General features: G+C 43.6%; 1 protein-coding gene across 3 annotated transcripts in view; it reads right to left on the reverse strand.

The window, feature by feature from the left end:
* The window catches only part of OXSR1 (oxidative stress responsive kinase 1), a 107,006-nt gene that overhangs the window by 42,357 nt on the left and 39,270 nt on the right, over positions 1 to 25,379 (reverse strand). For all 3 annotated transcript variants that reach the window (XM_074985148.1, XM_074985147.1, XM_074985149.1), the window contains exons 3-4: positions 23,968 to 24,076; positions 18,570 to 18,711 (exon numbers count right to left, since the gene is read on the reverse strand). In XM_074985148.1, the coding sequence (XP_074841249.1) occupies positions 18,570 to 18,711; positions 23,968 to 24,076 (251 nt within the window). The remainder of the gene's footprint in view (positions 1 to 18,569; positions 18,712 to 23,967; positions 24,077 to 25,379) is intronic.

Here is a 25,379-nt window from a genome sequence, read left to right on the forward strand (position 1 = left end):
AGAGAGGCATCAGACGCCAACAGGTGCTGAGCCCACGATTACTGATAAGATTCCAAACTGCCTTAGTCTAAGAACTTCAATATGTATATGTCAGAGCACTAATATGTTAACATTAATTAGTATTCTGCATGATGTTAAGCCAATTTTACAGCTGAGTGAGATTCACATCATTTATTTAGAAGCTGTTGTACTGTGCTGTATCAGTGACAAAAATAATTTCTATGACAATAGTATACCACCAAATTCTACGGAATATCCTCAAAAGAGCAACACTATAGCTTCCAGCATAAGCCTGAAATATGTTTGTGGTAAAGCCCCACTTAGCTGCGTACCGATGTACAGTGATTAGAAAAGTTGTAATTACAGCATGTAAGTGCAATGTCGCCAAAGGTCTTTGGAAAGTGAATGAATTACTTGTTAAGGGTGCTGAATGGACAAGCTTGGACAATCAATTGTTTTAATTACCCACAGAACACGAATATCACAAGCAGTACAAAGATCTGCCACTAAGTGACTAACTCCTGATTTGGATGAGTTCTCTTCATGGATCATTTAATTCTTAGGGAGTCTGCTGAGACCACCAATAAGGGTCGTGTAGCCGCAGCAGTAGCATAGCCATGTTGGTCTGCAGGTATTAAGAGAGACAAGGTGGGCAAAAAAGTCTCTTATTGAACTAACTTCTGTTGGAGAAGTACAAGATTCTCAAATACTAAAAGCTCATCTTCAGGTTGAGGAAAGGTACCCCGTGTCACAGCTAAATACAAGGCAGAATGTAGCACAAGTAGTGAATGCATATTAATGGAGCAGATCACCTGGAAAACTCATCTCTTTCCCCAACAGAAGTTTAACCAATAAGCAATATTACCTCACCCACCTTGCCCCTCTAATATCCTTGAACCAACATAGCTACACCACCACTCCAATCAGTTGGGGGCTCATTTATAAGCAGGACAACAAGCCACTGCAAACTGGACAGACCAATTCATTTCACCCAGGCCAAAGACCTACGTTCATGTGCATACACATGCATGTACACAGACACCCACCGACTCCCAAAGATGGCAGAAACTTTAAGGCCTCATTTACAAGGTCAAGTTAATTCTAAAAAATATCACAGCAACTGGGGAGAAGCAGGGCAACAATGGGTTAAAAACCATGTTAAATATATAGCTATCCCATCTCCTTACCCCAACTCTTCTTGTGATAATACAGTAAGTAGGCATTTAAAATTAGCATTTGAGAGAGCTGTTTATTATTCCATGTTTAAAGCAGTAAGAAACGAAGCCGTCCCTGTCGCATTCAGCCACAGGGAAACCCTCTTGGTGCATAGTAGGATGGAATCCTCCAGGATTTTGATCCTAATAGCATCTGTAGCTGGGAAAGTTTGGAAGGTGCTGAAGGCTGGGCAGGGAACGCCACCAGTTTGCTACCTACGGAGATAGCCTGTCTTCAGCAAGAAATCTGTGCTATATATACACAAAACCAGGTCCAGGAATCCCTCCTGGCACTTGTGCAGAGATAGATCAGTGGGGCCCTCTGGATAACTGGCAGAATAAATTACTTCCTTTAGCGAGATCAGCAAGCCAGTTCCTTCTGACTGCCAGTTCGTCTCCCTCAAGTTATGCTGGTTTACAAAAGGTTTCAGCTCAAAATGGTGTGGGGGTAAGGAGGGGGAGGAGAGGGCTGGATGGAGGAATAGAACAGCATGAATGGAGGTTGGCTGTTGGGGTTCTTGCCCCTCTGTGTAGCTGGACCCACTTAATACAAGGTGGACTGGCACTGAATGTCTTGTTTAGTTCACACACAATCCAGCACTGTATAGAACAGGTTTTTTGGGTTGTTTTTTTTTTATTTTCTAGGTAAGAGTCATCCATCACTGGCCTGTGCAATGGTACTACGCCAATCAGAATTCACCCTATGGCTACACTACATCACAGTTGGGTAACCCAGTAAGTACAATTTGCCATCTATTCAATCAAGTACTGGAGCTAAAACTTGGCTGGCATTTACAAAACAGTCAGCAAAAGGAGAAATGTTAACTATCATACAGTGTTATTTAGAAGCCAGTTCCGTTTCCATTTCCACAGAAACAATTAGGTAACAAGCACCAGGCCGACTCCAAGAAAGCCAGATCGCTTCACCCTTGCCAGGGTTATGTTGCTGAGTAATACTGGGTATCAAGAGCATTAAGGCAGGCATTTAGAATTCATCTAGTAAAAACATCTGCAGAAAAATCTTTCCGTTTCTTGAATCTCCTTAAGTTCCCAAAGGTATTTGCTAAGGTTTCTGTTAAAATGGTGCTCTATGCTAGCTCAAAAAGACCTTCTGTCTTAAAGAAAGTGTAAAGAAACGGTAAACAACCTATGCCACTATCAAAAATGAAGACCAACTTGAGAACTACATCGCAGTTTGATGTGGCACTTTGTTTCTATAAAAAATGTTTTAAGATGACTAACACTGTGGTAGCCACTCTACCGCCATAGAAGCTAAAAGGTTTGATTCAAGCTTATGTTGGGTGCGCTTTTACTTTGATTTTACTATACCACAGAAGCAACTTCTAATCTTTCCATCATCTTCATGACTTAACATAAGATCACTGAAACCTCTTCAGAATTATCATCTCATGGCCTTCATGAAGCACTGGATAAGCCCTTGGCCTTACCATCAGTATAGCCAAAAGGAAGTTAATTTGAAATCAGTGCTTTCCTTAATGTTAGCAACAAGAAAACAAAGATGCTTCCCATTTACAAACTTTTCTTGGGATGAATAAACTCAGAAGCTGAATGATGAGTGGTTTATTTATCTGGGATATAGTTATTATCAAGTACAAGAATTTGAAGATACTTCCTATTAATACAATAATAATTATACCCTAGACTAATATATTCCTCAATATTTATCTATCTGAGTTTGCTCAGCCCAAGGTACAGTTATTTACCTCAGAAAAAGTACCTACAAGTTTCTATGAAATTAGTAGTTATTCCCATTTTAAATGGGGCTACAAAACTGTAAGTGAATACTGAAACATGGTTGTAAAACAGGGATAGTCTTAAGAACAAGTTAGACAAACACCCGTCTGGGTATATATGGTTCTGTCTCAGCACAAGGAGGTGCCATCCAGCTCTACCTTTCTATGATTCTACTATTTGTATTACTGTAGCGCATACAGGCCAGAGCTATGTTATTCTAGATGTTGAAGAGACATGAGACAGTCCCTAATCTCCCAGCTGCCAAAATTTTTGATCAGATATTGTAAGACTATATACAATAAGTAGATGAAAACAGACAAAGCAAAAACACAAAATTAACACTGTTCAATGGTCACAGCCAACGAGATACCTAACAATTTTTAAGGCAAAAAACTCACACGCTTTCGTACAATCTTCCCTACAACTGCCTGAGACCAAATGAAGCCTATATAACGAAGGCCCCAGATATTTCAGTATTTCCATCATACACTGCAAGAGGAGAGTGAAAGTAAGATACTTCCCTCACCATGTTCTCACACTCAATTCCATATGGCTTACTCCCTTCTCTGAAGATCAGGCTTGCTCTGCACACTCTTTCCCGCCCTTCCCTCTGCCCCCAGGCAAGCTTTCCCAAGAATTTACCGAGGTCAGTTTTCCTGGTGGTTTATTTATCCCTGGAAAAGGACAATGTGAATCCATTAGCCCTGTCAAGAAGGGGAAGGCCACTCTGACCCACCTTCTAGTCCATGTTCCAGTCTCAGACAGACGGGTAAGAGCCCTGAGCAGATGCAAAATTTGTAGTCACATCTGTATATGCAAAAATGAGCATATGCGAAGCACATATGCTCAGATTTGCAGGGCTCTACAGATGGGAAGAAAAAGTATTCGAACAGACACTTATTGCCCCGTGACAGCTTGTTCTGTGACAGAGTACACCAAACCTTTTAGTGGTGTGGAGATTAGAGTACCTTGCCACTTACGCCAGTAATTGCTCCAACTCTTAAGTCTAAAAATATGCACCTAAGTTTTTTTTTTATTCTTATTAAAATTGTTACAAACAGACTGACTGAAGTTTGCAGCCAAAGCAAAGAAAAACAAAGCAGTTTAAAGTTAATTGGCCTTTTGGTAATCACCACCTGTCTTTGGAAGCTCAAAGGAATTTATCTGGCCTATACTTGGGTTCACAACAGGAGTAACCTAGTATGAGAATGTTCTGGAAATTGTTAAGTTTAGCCCCAATAAATATTTGACTTGGGTAAATAGAGAGTTATACAGATTTCTCAAGCAGGGTACATGTACCTTTGTGGATACGCCAAGATCTTCTGAGGGTACATCAACTCATCTAGATATCTGGTTAGTTTTATGACAGGCTATAGTAAAACCCTGACTTACATGCTGGTTGCATCTGAGGCAACTGCACATAAGTTGAATTTTGTGCTAATTGGATGGCAGGATAGAACCCCTGTCAGCTTCATCAGGGAGCCACCTGGCTGGGGCTGGGAAAAGAATCCTGGAAACCAGCTAGGCAATGAAGTGCTCCACCTGCTGGCTCCAGCCCCCAGCTCGGGGAAGCTGGGGAGAAGCCGCGTCACCTTACCAGTCAGTCTCCCCGCTCCCCCAGCTGGGGGAGCCAGGTGGGCAGACAGCCACAGCATGCGCTGTACTGTGCGTAACTAATTTTCCCTGGCTGAACTCCATGATGCACAATTTGGAACGAAGGAGGAATTTTTAACCCTATCCAGTGTTATTTTTAAAAAGAGAAAGTGTAATAACATAGGATTACTATTTTCTGCTAATGTCAGGAAATACCCTCAGAAGACTTATGCTACATGCAACTAGCCTGTTGTAGTAAACACTATTCCAAACAATTGCAGATTGCTTTCAATGTCACATATTTGCCTCCAGATAATCAAAAAGCACAAAGCAATTTACCTGCATTACAAAGCAAAACAAGTGCTATTCTGTCTCTGCTACCACATGATCATCCCCCTCAGGGGTATGTTTTCTCTCGGTCACTTATTTTTAAGCTTTATACGACAGAGCCTAAAGTTAAATGGTTGATTACAAAACAGCAGTGCTCTATCAGCTCAGATTAACTGCAGAATGGAGAGCAGGGTTACACTGATCAAAGCACATAAAAATAATTCCAACATCTCAAAAAACAGAACTTTGTAGGGTACAGAAGGTCACAAGTAATATAAAGTCCTCTTCTGAAAATAGGACTAGAAAGATTTGCTCATTCAAGAGAAAAAATAGCGAAAAACATTCAGATTGACTGGTCCAGTGCTTCTGCTGTGAGCTGTAAGTCTCAAAGTCATGGAGAAGGGACAGAAACATAGTGCTATATTGCTGACTGATTCTGACTATAAAGCTGCACAGCTAGTTACAGGAGGAATACAACATAAATATGGAGATGATCCAATGGCATAAAGCCAACAAAGCAGCTTTGCTCTTCCTCTCACCTTCTGCGCCTGGGAAAATTCTTCACCACTGTGCAATGAAGACATTTGTGCAGAAATTGATGTTTTTGTGCAGACTTTCCTTCCCCCAATCCCTTACCCCATCCCCCAGAAATGGGCTGCAGAGCTGCTAGCTGCCACTAGGTGGTGCTAAACCCAGCAGAGAGCAGCCTGCAAACAGACATCACTGCTGGGGAGAGTGAAAGGGAATGGGAGGTTCCTGGGCAGCTGCAGTTTCCCACTTGCCCTGAAGGAAGGTTGTGTGCAGGAAACTCAGGCTGATGCTGGGTCCCTGGCTCGTATTGCTTCTCACTCTGGATCCCTAAGATAGTCATAAAGGTGTGAACAGACTTGCACCCCATCTTCTCAGGAAGCCCACTACTACCACCAGGCACTCTAAACACTCACCGGGCCCCTGACAGGCCGAACGGGAGAACTGAAAATTGGTAGGGGGCCTGGTTCACAGCAAACCTGAGGATCCTGACATCACCCTGGAAGACTGAAATGTGAAAATAGGGATCCCTTAAATCAGGAATGGGGAACCTACAGCCCACATCCAACCCACAGCTTGTGTGGATTCAACCACCAAGACTCAGACCTCTGGCCCACTGTGGGGTGGGGTGGGGTGTGGAGTCCTGAGTCTCAGGCAGATCCAGGACACAGGTTCTGCCTGGCAAGAGAAAGAAGCAGGCCTATGTGGGGTCACTGCCACTTCCCCTCCCTCTCTTAATCCCCAGCTGCAGGAACAGCAGCACGGAGCAGCACCGCCTACAGGCTTTCCTCACCCCGCTGTGATTGTCTGGATTTATGGCCAGAGCAGCAGGGTACATGAAGCCATGTGAACCCCCACAGAGGTGTGCCAGGTAAGTGGCCCACCTCAATGCCTAGACCCACATCCCTAGACTGCTCCTGCATTCCCCCCCTCCAGCCCTCCCAGTGTGCTCTCATGCTCACTCCTGCTCAGACTCCATACCCCAAGCCTGCTTTCTGGCAGCCCCCTCCCACAACGAATCCCTCATTTCACTGAGCCTTGAGGGGAACGACAAAAAAAAAAAAAAATCTAGGAGCCCTACCGCCCCCAGGCTCTGGGGCTGGCGCGTGAGTTGAGTGGGGTTTCATTTCAGTCAAGGACCACATCCACAAGAGTTTGGGTTTTTTTTTTGTTTTGTTTTCTCCTTTTCATTTGTGCGGCTTCCCACTGGATTTCCTGTGGGTCAGTGATTCCTGACCCAAATAAGGTTCCCCACCCCTGCCTTAAATGGTGAAATGAGACCATGCTGTGCTGACATGGGACAGGTGGTCCAAAAATGAAGGGGACACAAGCTAGTGCATAATTACTAGTACAACACAGTCAGCTGTCCCATGAAAAGGCATCTTTCAAGTTCCTTCAGGTGTCTGGATAGGACAGATGCTGGAAGGTATTAAAAACCTTTGCTCCATTCTCCTCTGTAGGTCCTGCCAATGGAGCAGGACAGAGAACGAGGAAAGCTGCTGAAGCCTTTAATACTTCCTCAAAGTTGTCGAATAACAGAATCATAGAATACTAGAACTTGAAGGGACCTCGAAAGGTCATCCAGTCCAATCCTCTGTAGTCATGGCATGACCAAGCACTAGCTACATCATCCCTCACAGATGCTTATCTGACCTGCTCTTAAATATCTCCAACCATGGAAATTCCATAACTGCCATAGACAATTTATTCCAACGCTTAACCACCCTGACAAAGTTTTTTTCACATACCCAACCGAAACCTCCCTTGCTGCAATTTAAAAACATTGTTTCTTTTCCTATCATCAAGGCTAAGAAAAATGTTTCTCTCCTCCTTGTAACTACCTTTTAGATATCTGAAAGCTGTTACGTCCCCTCTATGTTCCCTCAGGTTCCAAACTAAATAAACCCAGGTCTTTCAATCCTACCTCATAGGTCATATTTTTTAGACCTTCAATCATTTTATTGCTCTTCTCTGAACCTTCTCCAATTTTTCCACATCCTTCCTGAAATGTGGTGCTCAGAACTGGACACAATATTCCAACTGAGAGCCAGTCAGCACAAGGTAAAGCAGAAATATTACTTGCTTATGACACTCCTGTTAACATATTCCAGAACGAGGTTTGCTCTTTTATGCAGGGGTGGGGTGGGGGTGGGTGGGAACAGTCTCACAGGCCATGTCTACACTACAGCAATGCTTTAAAAGAGGCTCTTCTGGAAGATCTTTTGACAGAGCGCATCAGCACAACCCTCCGCTCATTCCAAAGAGCAGGCCAGGGATCAAAAAAATACATTGCCATAAGGACTCCTTTTTGGAAAAAAGGGCCTATGGAGCATCTACACATGGCTTTCCCCCCCACTCAAGAAGTGTTCAAAAGGAGGCGCTTTTCCTGATCTGGGAGCAGAAGAGGGCTTCCAGAAGAAGGGCTACATTCTTTTGATTTCAGATTGAAAGAGCACATTTCTGTGGACACTATGTGTTTTTTTTTTAAAAGGGGCCTGATTTCCCAAAACAACTTGCTAGTGTAGTTGCAGCCATACTGTTTACTCATATTTAGCTTGTGGTCCACTATGACCCCTAGATCCCTTTCTGCAGTACTCCTTCCTAGGCACTTCCCATTCTGTATGTGTGAAACTGATGGTTCCTCCCTAAGTGCCACATATTACATTTGTCCTTACTGAACGTTATCGTATTTATCTCAGACCATTTCTCCAGCTTGGTCAGATCATTTTGATTTATAACTGTCCTACAAAGCTCGTGCAATCCTTCCCAGCTTGGTACCATCCACAAACTTTATAAGTGTATTCTCGATGCCATTATCTAAGTTGCTGATGAAAATTTAGAACAGAACCAGTCCCAAGATTGATCCATGCAGAACTCTACTTGTTACACCCTTCCAGTGTGACTGTGAACCACTGGATAACGGTTCTCAGAACAGATATCAATCAGTTAGGCAACCACTTTATAGTAACCTTATCTATTGTTTGCCTAGTTTATAAATAAGAAGCTCATGTGAGATTGTATCAAATGCTTTGACTAAAGTCTACACTTATTGCTTCTTCCTTATCCATAAGGCTTGTTATCCTATTTAAGACAAATCGGTCCTCTCTCATCACTTCATTTTCTTCCAGATTTTTGGAAGATGGATTCCTTAATTATTTCCTCCACTATCTTTCCTGGCACAGAAGTTAAGCTGACTAGTCTGTAGTTTCCTGGGTTTTCCTTACTTCCCTTTTTACAGATGGGCACTGTATTTGCCCACTTCCAGTATTTTGGAATCTTTCCCACCTTCCAAATCACTGGAGTAGTTAGGCTAAGAGACGTAAGAGTAGTCCTGGAGTTCATCTTCTCTGAAAAGATCAAAGCCCCTTTGATAGGGAGATCCTTACAAGACTGCTGGATCTCCAAGGGGAAACAGAAGCACTGCAACCGTGAGACACTGAAGAGGCAATGGACCTGGCCACCGAGTCTGCTGCATCCCGGGTTGCCTGCAAAAAGGCCCTGGCTATCACCCTCCTCTCCTCCACCAGCAAGCTCCTCCAACGTGGAGCCCAAGATTCTGAAATCCATCTGCCCAGCAATGTGTACTGGCGAACAATACTGAGGTGTAGCCCCCCCAGCATAAGCCTTTCTCACCAAAAGGTGGGGTCTGTTGGGGAGTTTTGCGCTTTAGGTATTGCCCCTCATAAGCCTTGCCTCTTCCCACAATTGGTCGCAGAGACGACCAGGTAGCCAAGGGGTCGGGGGGTGCAAGTGTGAGATGAAAATATTGGAATTCTTAACCCATGGCATGTACAAAATACTTCCCAGGGCTCTTTGATGTGGGAAAGATTCAGAGGGGTTGCCAAAAGGATTTTCACTGGCCTCATTGAGAAGTAAAGAATTCGAAAAGCCTGCAGCAGTCAGAGCATCAGCCAAGCTGCAGAGGATTCTTCTACTACTTCCAGCTGTAAGCCAAAGCTGGAGGCTGCCCCTTTCAGCAGCTTATGTATGTTATCAAGTTAGAGGAAAGGCGTGTTTCTTTGGAGCACAACCAGTTACAGAAGCTTGTCAAATGTGTCATCTTGGCCTCTTCCCTACCTCCACGACCACAATAGGCAGACATGGAGGAGGCCCATCACAAGTAATAATCAGGCCCCTCCTCCCTACAAAGATGGGTTATTATTCCATTAGAGGACACTCAAGATATCATGACTTACTTAAGATGAAAGAATTTAGATAATTTCTTTCAGTGGATCCATTCTATGCTTTACAAGTGCCTTCTCTCATACCCTAAGAATGAGATTAATGCCTTAGATGACTTACTAAATGTTTTAAGGATAGCATTTCATCGATCCTTAGTATACAGAATTAACAGAGGTTAAGGAAATTTGAAAAAATAAAATGGAAAGCAGTTAGTATTTTGTACAAAAAGAAATACCAACAGCTGCCCCAACAAGCATCTCTAATAACAAACTTGCACCTATAAAATGGAAAGAATACCAAACAAATCAGTTCTAGTTTGACTAAAATATGCCTCAAATGCCGAACTACATCATCTCAGAATTATGTGAACAGCTTTAAATGATATAAAACGGCTCATGGAGTGAACACAAAATTACAGAAATTTGATCATTCACACTCTGAATGCTGCTGTCTGTAGGACATAGAAGGTGATGCACCAAATGATCTAGTGGCACAGGCAACAGAAATTCTAGAATAGAATGACTGCCTGGTTTCAAAACGTATGTAAATAAATAAGACAGGGCAACGGGAAGAAGGCAAGCAGATTGCAATTCGACTGCTCAGGGCCTTGTTACAAATGCTGCTTATTCACTTTTTGAAGTTTCTCTTCCATGACATTAGCTAATAGTTAATGCAAGAGGGTGGGAAACACAGACATGTGGTTTTATTCCCTATTCCAAGTAGCTGTATGACCTTGGCCAAGTAGCAAACCATTGGTGCTCCAGCTACAGAACAGGTTAAGTTAGCATAACAGATGACTGAAAAGTGGTGGAAACAGAATAACTGCAAGGGGCATTTGGTGACGAGCACAAGGGAAGGGGAGAGGGCGACATGTTTCCACCATCACACCTTAGTGGACTAATCAGGCTATTTTCAATTCAAGTTTGCTGGACACTCCCTGCTACCGAAAAGGGGGCTTTTGTCCAGGTGTTCTTGAAATCTGAGTTCCTGTGTCAGAGTCCAGAGGCTAAAAATAGACTGGGAAATTCTTCTGTGTCTTCCTCCACTGAGTCCTTGGATTTCCTGATCTCATTTCCTCTATAGCAATTGTGACAGAGGGTGAGCACAAAGCTGCTTTAACAGCTGCCGCAAGCTGTTATATAAATCAATGAGAAGGCATACTGTGGAGTCACAACGTCTGCTTTTTACCCCTAGAGACCCAGATAATTTTGCAATGCCCACTTTCAGCCACTAGTAAAGGGGTAGCCATATTCGTCTGTTTCAGCAAAAATGACGAGGAATCCTGTGGTACCTTAGAGATGAACAAATTTAAAAGGACAAGCTTTCATGGGCTGCAGCCCAGTTAGATGCACAAATCAATGAATGAAAGATCCCAGGTTTGAGCTCAGTTTCCATTTCAAAACTGTCAGATTTACATTGTGTAAATACCTGGGTATACTTGCTGACATGGCAATACTATTTATATATTTATTTGACAGGGCTCCAATTCTCACATCTGCTCATTTAAAATGCATATGTTTCTAACTGTGAAAACTGAAGGACAGGAAGGAGGACTTCCTAGGTCTCAACTTCCTTCCCTGAACCTGGAAATTGATAGTTTTCAGGCCAGCCAAACTAGTGAGGGGGGAGGAAATTCCCTGGATTTATAATTAAATTGGGTATTTACACATATAAAAGAACCTTTAAAATGGAAAATCATCCTCTGAGCTGCCCAATGTAAGTCAGTATGGCTTTTCCAGCTTTCGAATGCACATTACACTTCTCCCTCTCTCACAAGAATAAGAGGCTTGGTGAATGTGTAACACATTATGTATTTAAGCATGTATCAGATAAACTCATATTATATGTATTTACCTGTAGTTCCTATTTTGAACGTTGTCTTTTATAATCAAGCAGGTTTGGCACTTTTTAAAAATGAATTCTAAGGTTATATAGTATAAGTAGCCCCCATCAGGACAGACCACTAACTTGCTAAGTCACTAAACTATGATCCAATACGATTCCTGAGCTTAGACCAGTGTTGCACAAGTTTAGGCCTGACAAACGTTTTCATTTGCCCTGAGGCCCACCCCTGCAGCTGCAAAGAGGGGAGAACTACATGCTGCCCACAGCCCCAGCAAAATCTCTCAGCTCCTACTGGCTGGAAACTGGCCCAGGGGAGCTGAGAGATTTTGTTGAGGAGGGCATGGGGCAGGGGACAGTAAAGCACAATCTCTCAGCTCCCGTTGACCAGAAACTGACCAATAGGAGCTCAGATATTTTGCAGAGGATGGGGGCAGTACTCAAAGCTCTCTCCCTCTGCTCCCCATGCAAAGAGTCAGATGGAATAGCCAGTGGGCTGGGGCTGCTGGCAGGCAAGGAAGCCTTCCTGAAAGTTTTGCTGGTCAGGACTTGCTTAGGTAAATGCCTCCAAGCTAGAGCCTGGTTCTGGCACCACACCCCAACTTCCTCCCAGACGCAGCACCCCCTTCTTTACTCCTACCCTAGCCAGAATCCTCTCCTGTACCTATACCCCATCCATGACCCTCCTCTCCCCCTACCCCAGGTCACAACTCCCCCTCACATGCTACACCCACTCCTACATCCTTCCCACCAGCCAGAATCCCCTTCTGCCCCCATACCCCATCAGACACTGCACTGCAATACCGCGCCCCAAGTCACAACACACCCCCATCCCAACTGCCCCTCAGACCCCACTCTCCTGCACTCCTGTCCCCTACCTCAAGCTCCCTTTTGCACCCATCCCTCCATCCCAGACCCCATGTCCCCTCCATAGGAAAGCACAGGCTTAATCAAACTCTTGGAGTGGCCTCCATAAAAAATTATTGCCCATCCCCGCACTTGACTGTGCACGGTTGGCAATAGATTTCTACACAGGAACATCTTCCTACTGGATTTTGGCATACCACCAGCTCAATTCCCATAGGCTACACAACCGCCATCCAATAGTAACAGCTTTCAACTTGGCCTTCTTTCAAGCTGGCAATTAGAGGTGAAAGGCTCCACATCATATTACCCACCCCTTGAGCTATTCAGTTCCCATTGGCTTTGTCTTTTTTCACAAATGCACTCGCTAAAACAAATTTGCAGCACTGGAAAAATATTACATTATTGTTAATAAAATTATGAACTACAGCTCTTCCAGTCTTCATGGCAGTAATAAAAATACTGGAGTCCAGTTTTACTGCATCACTTGCCAGTAGCTCTGTCAACCCATTATTCGTCTATATGGAAATAAAGTTGGTAGCCTATGGAACGGAGTTCTACCAATACACTTCCACAATACAAACCCTCAAATTAACCTATAGCAGATTATGACAATCACCTATCTGTCCAGTTCATTACAACTGTATTTCCACAGAAAGGTGCAATCTTTGGCTGCGATTCTCAGCCACAGACCAAATTTTTCAGCTGGGACTTAGTTTGAAGTTGGTTGTAATGGAGGCAGGGAAGTTAAAAATATTGTTAACCTGGCAGTCTCTCTTTCAGCACCGTCAGGTATGTACAGTCCACCACAAGCACCTCTATGTTCTCCCATTCATTTGTTAAGAAAATTCCCTCTGATTTCTTTCACTGCATTTTTCCTCTTCCCTCCCCAAGTCAGGAAATCAAACCATCTTAGCTAGTATGAACATCAGGAATTGTGTTTCTTCTTCAAAATATACAGCTGGGCACCATGGCACTCTCCTTTACAAGGCTGACCATTTTGAAGAGGTAAAACATTTTCAAGATAAAGGATGCCCTACATTAGCTGTGCAAGCAGCTTTAACTAAGAACACTGTAAGTGCTGGCTCTGCACCTAAAGATGAGTCAGCAAGTGACTATTATATGTCCCATGGCCCGTTTTCAATGCAAGGCCAATATTTTCAATACATATAATTTTTAGTCACTTACTTGAACCCTTTTATTTTTGGAATACACTATTTCACTTAAGAATTCTGTGATTCCAGGATCCTGAAACGTCTTATTTTACATAGCAGCATCTGATTTACCATTTCACTGGGGTTGAAATTTCAGTTACACATCAGGTAATCAGGAACAGAAAAATAAGCTCCATTCAAATAGAGACAGAGACCTTGCAGCAGTTAACCAGCATGATTCATTTGTTAGGTTGCCATAAAAAGTATCACCTAAAAAATCTCAAACTTAATGTAGATTAACTCATTATAAGTTCACGAACTGCAATAGCTCTTTGGTTACTTTTGCTGTGGTTACATATTACACAGTCATCCGTCAAACTCCCAGGTATCTGACAATCCCTAATCATATATGCCTAAGAATCAGAGTCCAAATCCAGAGATGTGCAAAGTATCTACTTGCCATTCTGCTATAGTCAATCATGACAGCTTTAGCAGGACACTAAAGTGGGCTTGGCTCACTGGTTTGATTTCTGTGGAAACTTCATAGGATACAATCCTGAAGCCCAACTCAATAAAGCCATCTCAAAATGGGTACAAGATCCGGCCCTGAATCTTAAGCATGTTGGCTAGTTTTCAGGTGTTTCTTCCTATTACAGCCAGTGTCTGCGGTATTAAAGCCTAAGACAAAGCCCTTATTTCAGAGATCTGCTCATCCATTGTGGCAAGAACAGGGCTGTTACTGCAAAAATACACATTCCTAAGAAGTGCTTGTCACATGACTGGACTTTTATATTGGGTCTGGAAACCATTTTACATGCCCAGTGTGGCTATTGGCCCCAAATATTGTGCTAAGGGTGCTATGTGAGGGTGTCAAATGAATGCTGATGATGGCCTGAATCTGTGTATACTACTTGTATGACCCTCTTTACTGATTAAAACTTCTGAGCTGTTAATGTTTTTGCCCTCTCTGCAGCCTCATGAGGTAGAATCAGTGCTCCTACCCTCATCCTACAGATGAGCAACTAAGACACTAAGAGACAAAAGCAACATGGAGCCTGTGGCACAGGAGGGAACTAAAGCTGAGTCTCCCAACCTCCATGCTCGCACCCTACCCCTGGGGAATTCTCACAATCATGAATCTGAGATAAGTATGAATCTTTTCAACAGCTGGTTGGGCTGCCAAGGAGGATAAAAAAAGACTTTCAAGAAACCTTGAGGCCTCTCCAGATGTTTGGCTTTCCAACTTCTCCCAAAGCACTATCCAACTCTATCTACCGGCACAAAGCAGCAGACTGAAAAGCAGGCTCCTCAAGCATTAACCAGGAGTGACACCAAGCCCACGACAAGCTTATATGGCATGAGACCCAGCAGCAGGATTTCATTAAGCCAGTTTGCTTAACACTCTCATTTAAAAAGATCCATTATTTCAAAATACATCATCATCAACTGCAGCAACAGGTTCTGTAACTGAATATCTACTCTATATTCTGTCTCACTGCTGATTTGCAACACTAGTTTCTCCTCTTTTCAGGTCAGGAGTTCCTGCTAATTAATTTTATTCTACCATACTGTGACTAATTGGGTTCAGCCAATTTTCAGCTAGGCGTGATGCATGACTTAAGTGTTCCAGCTGCATCTGTGTAACTGACTGAATATACACTTCATTGGGCTAGTGAGGTGTACTTTTATTTGTTAAATATCCTACAGAAAGCCCCCAACATTGTACACCACAGCTGACACCTTTTCACCTACACTCAGATGCCCCATATTACAAGCACCCTTCAGATGGAGCTTTGGACCCATATGGAAATCTTAGTCTGTGAGCCCCCAAGACCACAACTGGAAAAGCACTGTGGTAGCACTTGCTACCAGCAAAAGACTACAAAGATTCCACCTGCACTGAACATGCTCCATCTTCCTGCAGCTCCTGCATGTTACCAACTGTATATCTGCCACCCTCACAACATGACTGAGTGTGCTGAAGCCCCGGACCAGACGATTTTCCCAGTAATTGCTGCTGCAGGTCAAAGGAGAGCCAGGCACCACAAATGAGAGCAGTGAGCTTCTCTTTGTTGGTTCAATGACACTATTCTGGCTTGAAGGAGGAATCAGTGTGACTTGAATGCAGAGGAAATAAAGGCCAGGACAGAAGAGTGAGATATGAATACAGCAAGGTCCCCACATTTGCAAACTTAAGGTTCATGAATTCGATTATTTGCAAGCGGCTGCTTCCCCAAGGCCCAGGGGCAGGGAGCGCCATCAGCCAGGCTCGAGGCGGGGAACACCTACAGCTGCCATATTTGCGAAACTGAATATTCGCGAGGACTCTCAACACAGAACCCTCACGAATGTTGCGACCCTACCGTATACAGGGATAAGGAGTCTAGTGAGATGGACTGGAGAGCAGAAGACAGGAGAGGAAGGTTGGGACTGGAAGCAGAGGGGAAATAGCAGGAAGGTATGTATTATGACTACGAGGTAATGTGGGAAACGGTGGAAAAAGATGACATATGACAAGTGTAGGGGGTAGAACTGGGACTGCCTGCGCAAAGAGACTGGGACAAGGAGTCCAGGAAGGACACAGCGTAGGACGACCAGCTTCAGGGAAGTGGAAAGACACTGGATAACCAGCCAGGAGGAGAGAACTGGGATGGTCTGGACAAAGAGACCAGAACTGGATTTAAGGGATGATGGGGAGGAGACTGGAAATCAGACAGCCAGCCTGAAGGAGGAACTAGAACTGGAGGGCAAGGAGACTGAAACTGTACTGAACTTCTGGCTAGCTTTAGCACGCAAGTGACAAGACAGGGACAGACCACAGAGAACAGAGCAGAGGCATAAAGTATGAAGGAAATTGACAAGAGTGACAACTAGAGAACACTCCCCTCCCCAAAATCTTAAAATGAAACCCAGGGTTCCTGAATCTCTCAGATATTTGCTGACAACCAATAAAAGAGGTGGTCTTCACCTCTTGCGCTGACCCAGAGAAAACATCCTATTATTGCTGTGACCAATTCAGGACGTGTACATGGCAAAGGTCCAGGAAATGGATGTGGAAGTTCACATGCATTTGATAACCTATGTGGGTGTCAATGCGATATGACAATTTGTTTTCTCAGTTTGCTTTAATAACTTAAGACCTAGAAGCTACCTGAAGATAGCAAAATTAAGCACTCAAATAGAAAATGCAAAACTATGGTTACCATGATGTCTTTTTACAATCACATAAAAAGTCCCAGGCTAAGTCACTGCTGAGGATGGGCAGTGCTCATTTACTGAACAGCTACTCTACGTTTTACTTCAATCTCATTGTTTAATGTATGGCCCCATGTCCTGTTCATGGCTCACTGTTCAAAGCTTGCTTGGAAGAGAATAAATTTCCTCATGGTCTTTTTCATACTGCTCTTCACTTCAATGCCCAAGTGATTCACAAATAGTCATTTAGTAGATCCACAAAACCAATGTGAGATAGTTGGGTATTACTAGTCTCATTCCACTGATGGGGACCTCAGGCACAGACGGATTGAAGTCAAAAGGTACCCACTAATTTTAAGTACCCTATCTGAGCTGACTACCACAGGATTTTTCAGCGTACTTAGCATTTGTATAGTACTTTATATATTTGAGCACAACTCCCACTGACTTGAGCTGCTCAGCACTTTGGCAAACCAGAGCCCATTATCTCAAGTTGGATAGTCAATAACTAGAGTGATCATCTCTCCCCTGGACAAGTATGGGACATGGGAGCTGTCATGGCCAAAACGAGATGGATGGTTACCCTACCTGGGAGTCAGGTGGTGGCTGCCTTGAGGGGGCTGCCACACTACTGGGAGGGCCGCAGGGGGGAAGCTGCAGTTCTCAGTTGCCCCATGACTTGGGGCACCGAGAACAGAGCTACTGCCCCGCCAGCAAAGCTCCCAGCTTCAACCAGCTGCAGGAAGCTGGGCGGAAGCCACGCCAATCTGCCTCCTGCCAGCTGGGGGAAGCTGGGCAGCAGCCACACCGGTGTGGTTTCCCCAGCTGGGGGAAGTCAGGCGGCAGCCATATCACCATAAGGGTCCAGCTCCCAGCTGGATAAAGCTGGGTGGCAGCTGCACGAGTCCAGCTCCTGGCTTTCCCTGGCTGTGGCAGACACAACAGTCCGATTCTTCCACCTGGGGGAAGCCAGGTTGCAGCCACACTGCCATGTGGGTCAAGCTCCCAGCCCCCCCAGCCAGGCGAAGTCGGGCGGCAGCTGCGCTGCCATGTGGGTCTGGCTCCCGCAGCTGCAGGGAGCCAGAACTGAGGGGCAGCCACCTGCTTAAAAAAAAAAAAAAAAAAAAAAAAAGTGGAATATGGGACAATTAGCCCCTTTTGCAAAATAAATTGGGACGCTGGGATGGCGCCCAAAATATGGGGCTGTCCAGCCCAAAACTGGATGGATGGTCACCCTACCAATAAGTGAGGAAGATACAATTTGTGACCACCTGCAAAAAGTCCAATTCAATTGGATTTGCCCAGCATCAAACAGAAACTCAGCGGTAGAGACAAGGAGAGAATCCAACTCCCCAGGGCAACATTTGTTTGAATTAACCATGCTCCTTTCTACAGTCCCCTGGCTTGTTCACTATACACCTTTGAACTTCTGCAACAAGTGAGAAGCGGGTCCAACAGACTACACTCTCCTTCGTTATACGACCCCATTCATTCCCACCACAGGACCATCCCGTGCAGTGAACAAGGCAGAGCCCTGTGGAAAAGAAACATGTAATCCTGTAATTAAAATACATCATAATGCATATTTTCAAGGGGATTTCCTGACTGCTTGTCTTTGCAACTTTAATAATGCTCTTTTAACATGGTTTTCTGCATGTACTTCAAATATACCGCACTTTTGCTTTGCCCCGAGCCCGAAGTATATGGCAACCCCCCCCAATAATATTATTTCTTCCCTGGCATACTGTACTGATTCAGTGCCCTTGTTTCAGTGAGACCCTATATACAGTGTTACAACTAAGTTCGGATAGCTCAGAAGAAACATTTTCCACATAGGGAGTGTGTGAGCAAGCCAACCAGCACTTCTCCAGTATTGAGAAAGCTCTGAACTACAGGAAAGCAAAAACAGTACCTGTGGATTTGTCCATTTTTATGCAGGTATTCTAGCCCCTCCAACACCTCCTTTAGGATTGTGGCTATAGTTGGTTCATCCAGGACTCCATTCTTGTGTTCTCCTTTTGCCACAATGTGTTTTATAACATCCAGAACAGACCCTAGAGAGAAGAGAAAAGTTAAATCTGTTCTTTAGCTTAAAAAGGAAGGAATTATTCCATGGATTAACCACCACCTACATAGACATCTTGTGCCTAAATCAAGGAAGCCTGGAAAAGAAGAAGTGGAGGGGTTAGGCAGGGACAATGTAATGGTTCTCAAAGCATGATCTGTGGCCCACCTGCCCCCTCACTGAAGCAGAGAGCCCACACTGGTGCTCCAGACCCATCCCCATCCCTGCGAGGCAGAAGCACCAACAGTAGCTTCTCACTACAGCTGGGGGTGGGACGGGGCTGAATTGACTTGCAGGCAAACAAAACGGCTCTGTGTGTTGCTGCTAATCCCCCCCTGTGGCTGGAAGAACAGCAGGGCAGGAAACTTCCTAAGAGCTTTCCCCTACTGCTCCCATCAGCTGGATTCCAGTCCATAGGAGCAGTGTAAGGCAGTGCCTGGGAGGAGCATACAGCGCAAACCCAGGTAAGTGGTTCCCATCTGTCTCATGCCCAGATCCCTGTTGCCCTCACACACACTCCTCCCACTGAGACCCCACCCTACTCCTGCATCACCCCTCCCAGACCTCCCCAGCCCACCCTGCTCCTGCACCCCAACCTTTCCATCACACTCCTGCAGCTCCGCTCAGATCTCCCCACCCCCCACTCACCTCCTGAACCCTCTCTCCCATCTAGACTCTCCATGCCCACCCCGGCCCCCAACCGATTTTTCTGTTGGTCAGTGGCCCCCAACCCCAGAAAAGGTTCCCTACCCCTGCCATAAATACAGAGAGCATCGAAACCTTTTGTTTTGGACATAAATTATTTTAAATAAAATAGTTAAAATATACACTCCCTTACGTTATAAAAATAAGATCTAAATATACATCCCTTTATGCTTTAGCTGTGTAGTTATGTTTTTAGGACCTAGCAGCCTGATAACGTCTACAAGATGATAAAGGTACTACCAATGCTGTTTACATCTTATGGTCATCAATAGAAAGAGCATGTGAAGTACAAAAGGACATATATTTGTGCTTTATAGACTTTGAGAAAGCATTCGATAGTGTAAAGCATGATGAAGTGATAAAAATCTTAGAGGAACTGGACATAGACGGAAGGGATTTAAGAATAATTGGGAATATATACTGGGATCAAACAGCAGCTGTAAGAATGGGGGGTAAACTAAGTGACTATAGGAAAATAAAAAGGGTGGTTAGACAGGGTTGTGTTCTTTCACCAGATCTTTTTAATTTGTATAGCAAAAGGACTGTGAGAAAAATAGAGGGTCTTCCTGGGTTAAATATTGGTGGATACAACTTAAATAATCTTCGATATGCTGACGATACAGTTTTAATTGCAGAAAATGAAAGGGATCTTCAAGAATCAGTCAACATTGTTAATAGGGAAAGTGAGCTGAAGGGACTTAAGTTAAACCTTGCAAAAACTGAATCAATGGTAATAACTAAAAGAAAAGTTATGCCAAGGTGCGACGTAAGTGCGAACAGGATAGTTATATGTCAGGTGACTAAATTTAAATACTTGGGGTATTATATCACATCAGATGGTAGGTGTACAACGGAAGTTAAATACAGGATTGAACAAGCGAAGTCTGCATTCCAGAGAATGAGGAGTATCCTCACTAACAAGCCATTATCATTAGAAGTTAGGAAAAAGAGTTTTACGATGTTATTTTGAGCCAATATTATTATATGGGTCTGAAGCATGGACAATCAGCAAGCAAGTTGAGAAGTCCATTGAAGCCACAGGAATGTGGATTTTAAGGAGGATGTTATGTATTCCATGGACAGCTAAGAGGCTGAATGAGTCTGCTTTGATTGAAGCACAGTGCAGGAGACCATTGCTACTGAGAACAAAGACAAGACACACAAAATTTATAGGACATGTTATGAAGAAATTAGGACTTGAACACCTAGTAACGACAGGGAAATTAGATGGTAAACTGGGTAGGCGGCAAGAGAAATTATGGGATAGTATTACTTCCTGGTTGCAGTGTGGAAGCACAGCAGAAATGCTAGAAAGCACTCAGAATAGACAGGGGTGGACGGCCATGATCGCCTATGCCAGTCAGCATGGCACTTAAGGAAGGAAGGAGCCTAATATAAAGAATTTAGCATACTAGGTGTTTAGAGATAAGCGAATGCATTTTGTCATCATGGGTGATTGGGTGGTGGTCCATGGAAAAGTTTGTGTTGAGCGGGATGGGTCTCGGGCCCAAAAGTCTGAGAACCACTGGGATAGCATCAATAGCACCCACTTAATTTCCAACCTGAAAAAAAAAACAAAAAAAAAACCACACAGATAAAAGGACACTCTTGCCATTTCCAAGTGGATGTACAGAAAAGGATTTACTTGCACTCTCTTAGCAGTTTTCTCAAAGTATTTAAGCCCCCAACTTTATCTGATCAGTGGTGGGGAAAGCCTTACAAATCTCACTACACACATCCACAAACACGCATCTAGCATGCCTGACAAGTTTGTTGAGAAGTCCAATGCCACATAAAAGCCTTACATTTAGACAGCCACTAGAGTCTGTCAGCTAGCAGCGAGGATTCAAGTTCATTTTGACTAACGTGTGATTAAGGCACTTCTGGGGGGAGTGGGGACAGATGAAGAGAACACATGACTTTAAAATTCTGGTAACATTACTTCCTCACTCTATATTGAATTGGAGTAAAGTTCAAATCCTTCCTGAAAGGCATCAGTACATCTCTTCTTCCTAAAAGGGTGTGAATTACATCATCCTGGATGACATACCACATTTTTATTGCCCAAATCAGCTCTTTGAAATGCTCCTGGGAACAAATCAGGAATCACTTCAGAGCCTGCCTCTTATCATACAACATCGTGACCAGCTGATATGTTTGGGTCAACATCTTCTGTTTTTTCATTCGGGAATTGGAATGCCATATATTTGGTACTTACTGCTCCCACTGGTCAGAGAGCCTAACCCTCAAGGCATGGTGTATAACCTCTATTCTCATGGCCTAAACTGTGTTTAGCAGCTCTGTTTTGGAGCTGAGTATCTGCAAAGTTACAGTTGGATTGTTTAACCCTTGTATATTCAAGTTTAAGGAGCTTTAGTGATACAGGTATAAAACAAGACAATGTTGGCAATAGTGATGTGCTTTGGGAAGAATTAATCTGATCCTAAGTTAAGTCCTTGAGCAGAATAGTCAAAGAACACTTTGGTGCCAGTCTAGCTAGTTATTAGAGTTAGGAGTTCACTCTAACTTGTGATTAGAATCATAAAAGAAAACAGAACATGTTTTGACTTGTTAAAGAACAGTGACAAGCCCAGAAGGGTTTAATATTGGCATGTATTAAAAACACTAAGACTGAGTCATATGAATTTTGATTACTAAAGAATTTCAGAAATGAGCCAGTTAAACATTTCTAAGCAGACAGAAAGCAGAACATTCTGAGAAAGCCACAGGTAAGGATTTTCGAAAAAACATTTACACCCTTGTGAAACTCTAGGGATTTTGAAATACAATTGCAGGGAACAGGGAGCGGCACTTGCAATTTTGCATTTGGTTTTACCCATTTTATCCCCATGAAGAGGACAGGAGGTTGAGGTGCGTCCTGCCCTTGGTGAGGTGGGAGGCGGTGTTAAATCTCTGCGCCCATCCTGCAGTGGTGCCTTTAGTCCCCAGGAGCTGGACACAGCTCTCCACTACAGACATTGCAACCTGATACGGAGTCACCATGTTCAGGTTTGGCACGGCCACCCCATCATCATGATGGATGAGAATCCAAGCCATGTTTTGAGTGCATGAACAGATGAGTGTGAGCTCCCAGTGAGACACTGTGGCCGAAGGACGAAATCAGTACTTAGAAGCGCAAACAGCACAATCTTGAGCAGAGAGATTCTTTTGCCTTTTTGACAATTACTGGAGTACTGCGCCCAGTGCAGGTGCCCACACTTCAAGACCCATGCTGATTAACAGGAGAGGGTTCAGAGAAGAGTCACAAGAATAACTGAAGGATTATAAAATATGTTTTACAGAATTATTTTGGGGAAATTCTCCAGTGGTCACACAGGAGGTCAGGCAAGAAGACCACAATGGTCCCTTGAGGTGTTTGGAACTTTTGACTCTGAAAGGAATAGAAGACTCAAAACAATCTTTAATTGCAACAGATGCCTGCGTTTTCTACAGGCAGAACAACATTTACTGTGTGAAAGTGAATGACTGATTTCTTGGTATATGTTTTGTGACTTTAGCAGAAGTCAGAGCATGTTACTTTTAACTATACCCAGGAAGAGCTGGATTCAGAGGTTTTGCCTTTTAGAGTCTAATGTCAATAGGACAGGGGCCTCCTCTTTTGTACGGCACTGATATTAATGCGACCATAAATAGTAACAGAGAGTAAGCCGTGCTAGTCTATACACTATCAAAACAAAAAGCAGTCAAGTAGCACTTTAAAGACTAGCAAAATAGTTTATTAGGTGAGCTTCCGTGGGACAGACCCACTTCAGACCACAGCCAGACCAGAACAGACTCAATATTTAAGGCACAGAGAACCAAAAACAGTAAGCAAGGAGGACAAATCAGAAAAAGATAATCAAGGTAAGCAAATCAGAGAGTGGAGGGGTGCGGGGGAAGGTCAAGAATTAGATTGAGCCAAGTATGCAGACAAGCCCCTATAGTGACTCAAAGTTCCCACCACGATTTAAACCATGTGTTAATGTGCCAAATTTGAATATAAAAGTCAGCTCGTCCACTTCTCTTTCCAAAACGGTGCGGTAATTCCTCTTCAGTAACACACATCCCTTTAGGTCATTGACAGAATGCCCCATTCTATTAAAATGTTGACTAACTGGTTTGTGGATCTGGAGTGTTTTGATGTCTGTTTTGTGCCCGTTGACCCGTTGTCTAAGGGAGTTAGAAGTCTGTTCAATATACAAAGCATCCAGGCATTGTTGGCACATGATGGCATATATGATGTTAGTAGAGTAGATTTTCCGAGCTGCAGCACCGGGGCGAGCCCGACACCTACTGTGGAGCACCCACGGGGACCACTCGAAGGAGAATAAGTGTTCATAGAGAAGCACTATTTTAAATTTGATTGTATTCCTTTAACTTTGAGAAAATAAAAAGGGAATATTTGTGATTATCTCAACATCTTTAGCTACAGACTGGGGGAGGAAGAGATGGTACAGCAGGGAAAAAGGAATATTTAAAGCCAACCACTTCTCACACTCTTTCCATTTGGCTCAGTGTATATGCATATAGTTCCACTCACCTCCACTAAGTAACTTCATCACTAGCCAGAGCTCATCTTTCACCACAAATGACGTGTAGTAAGATACAATGTTAGGATGATGGCACTGACTCATGGCTTGAATTTCTTTCTGTAAAGGGAAAACATAGTTATTCTTTAAATGTCTAACAAATAAATCACCATCTACTGCTATTTCCATCAAGACAGGGTGTGTTAATGAGGCAAAAAGAAATCTTGAAATCCCATCGTAAAGATCCAGAAACCTAACAGTCACATTTGATCTGTTCACATTAAAGCCTGACATTTCCCTCAATGCAGGAGTAAGCAATCTAGTCCTAGCTAGTAAAGAATGAGGGAAGGGACTTCCAATTAGCAGGGTCAATGGCAACATCCTCATAAGAATTCAAGCCCCTACTACCAACATTGAAGTGAAAGGGGAGGTGGCTTCTGGGACTTCTGCCAGGTCTGTTCCCAATCCAATTTGCATAGCGGGCCAATCTTTCTATCAACCTATGGTTAGGAAGTGCTTCTTCCTATGTACAGGAAACTCTTTCATATCTGGCATTCTATCATCACAAACTCTCAAATAAATGGCATTTTAACCATAAGTAAACTTTAGTTACATTTTCTGTAAGTACAGTACAATAGAACCCCGAGACACACGCACTCAAGTTGCGCATATCTCAGTTTAATGTGACTTAGGGTGGTGGGAGTTGGTGCCTGGCTCTGGGCTGCCGGCCACTCAGGGGAGCCGGAAAACTGACCAGCACTGCAGTGCTGGTCAGCTTCTTATCTCCTGTGAACAGCAAGGAGCTGGTCAGTTTCCTGGCTCCCTGAGTAATGCGAAGTTTGACTTACGGGGTTGTGCAGGAATGCAACCTCCACATAAGCTGGGCATCTACCTGTATAGTTAATGTAAATACAAATAAATACAGCAGATACAGTATAAGTTTACAGTGTACTCTGCATACTCTTGTTTCTTAATATCTAATCTTATTTTTCTTCATTGCTTGGTATACCTCTCTATTATCTAGAATATTGGAATGTCCAGCAACCTTCTAGTCCTGGGGCTGATGAATATGAAAGAGTTTACTGTGCATTGTAGCTTTCAATGGGACTACTGTGGCACTTTGAATCACCAGCAGAGAATTTGATAAAGCCCTTAAAAATGTACGATGAGGAAGTCTTCAAAGGATATTCATTCCAGAATCCGCTGCGCAGGCAAAAAATAGCAAATTTGTTACATACTTGTGTAAATGCAGAACAAAGACAAATGCACAATATATGCAATCAAAAACACTCAGCTATTGGATTTGTAAGATGGCGAGGCTTACAAATGTCCTATTCGTCAAATGAGGTGGTGAAGCTGTGAATAATTAATAGCTGCACAGACCATTCTTTTCAACCTACTTGACCTACGAAGTAGTAGAGGT

Source organism: Carettochelys insculpta, chromosome 2, assembly GCF_033958435.1.
Source record: "Carettochelys insculpta isolate YL-2023 chromosome 2, ASM3395843v1, whole genome shotgun sequence".
Taxonomy (NCBI): Eukaryota; Metazoa; Chordata; order Testudines; family Carettochelyidae; genus Carettochelys; species Carettochelys insculpta.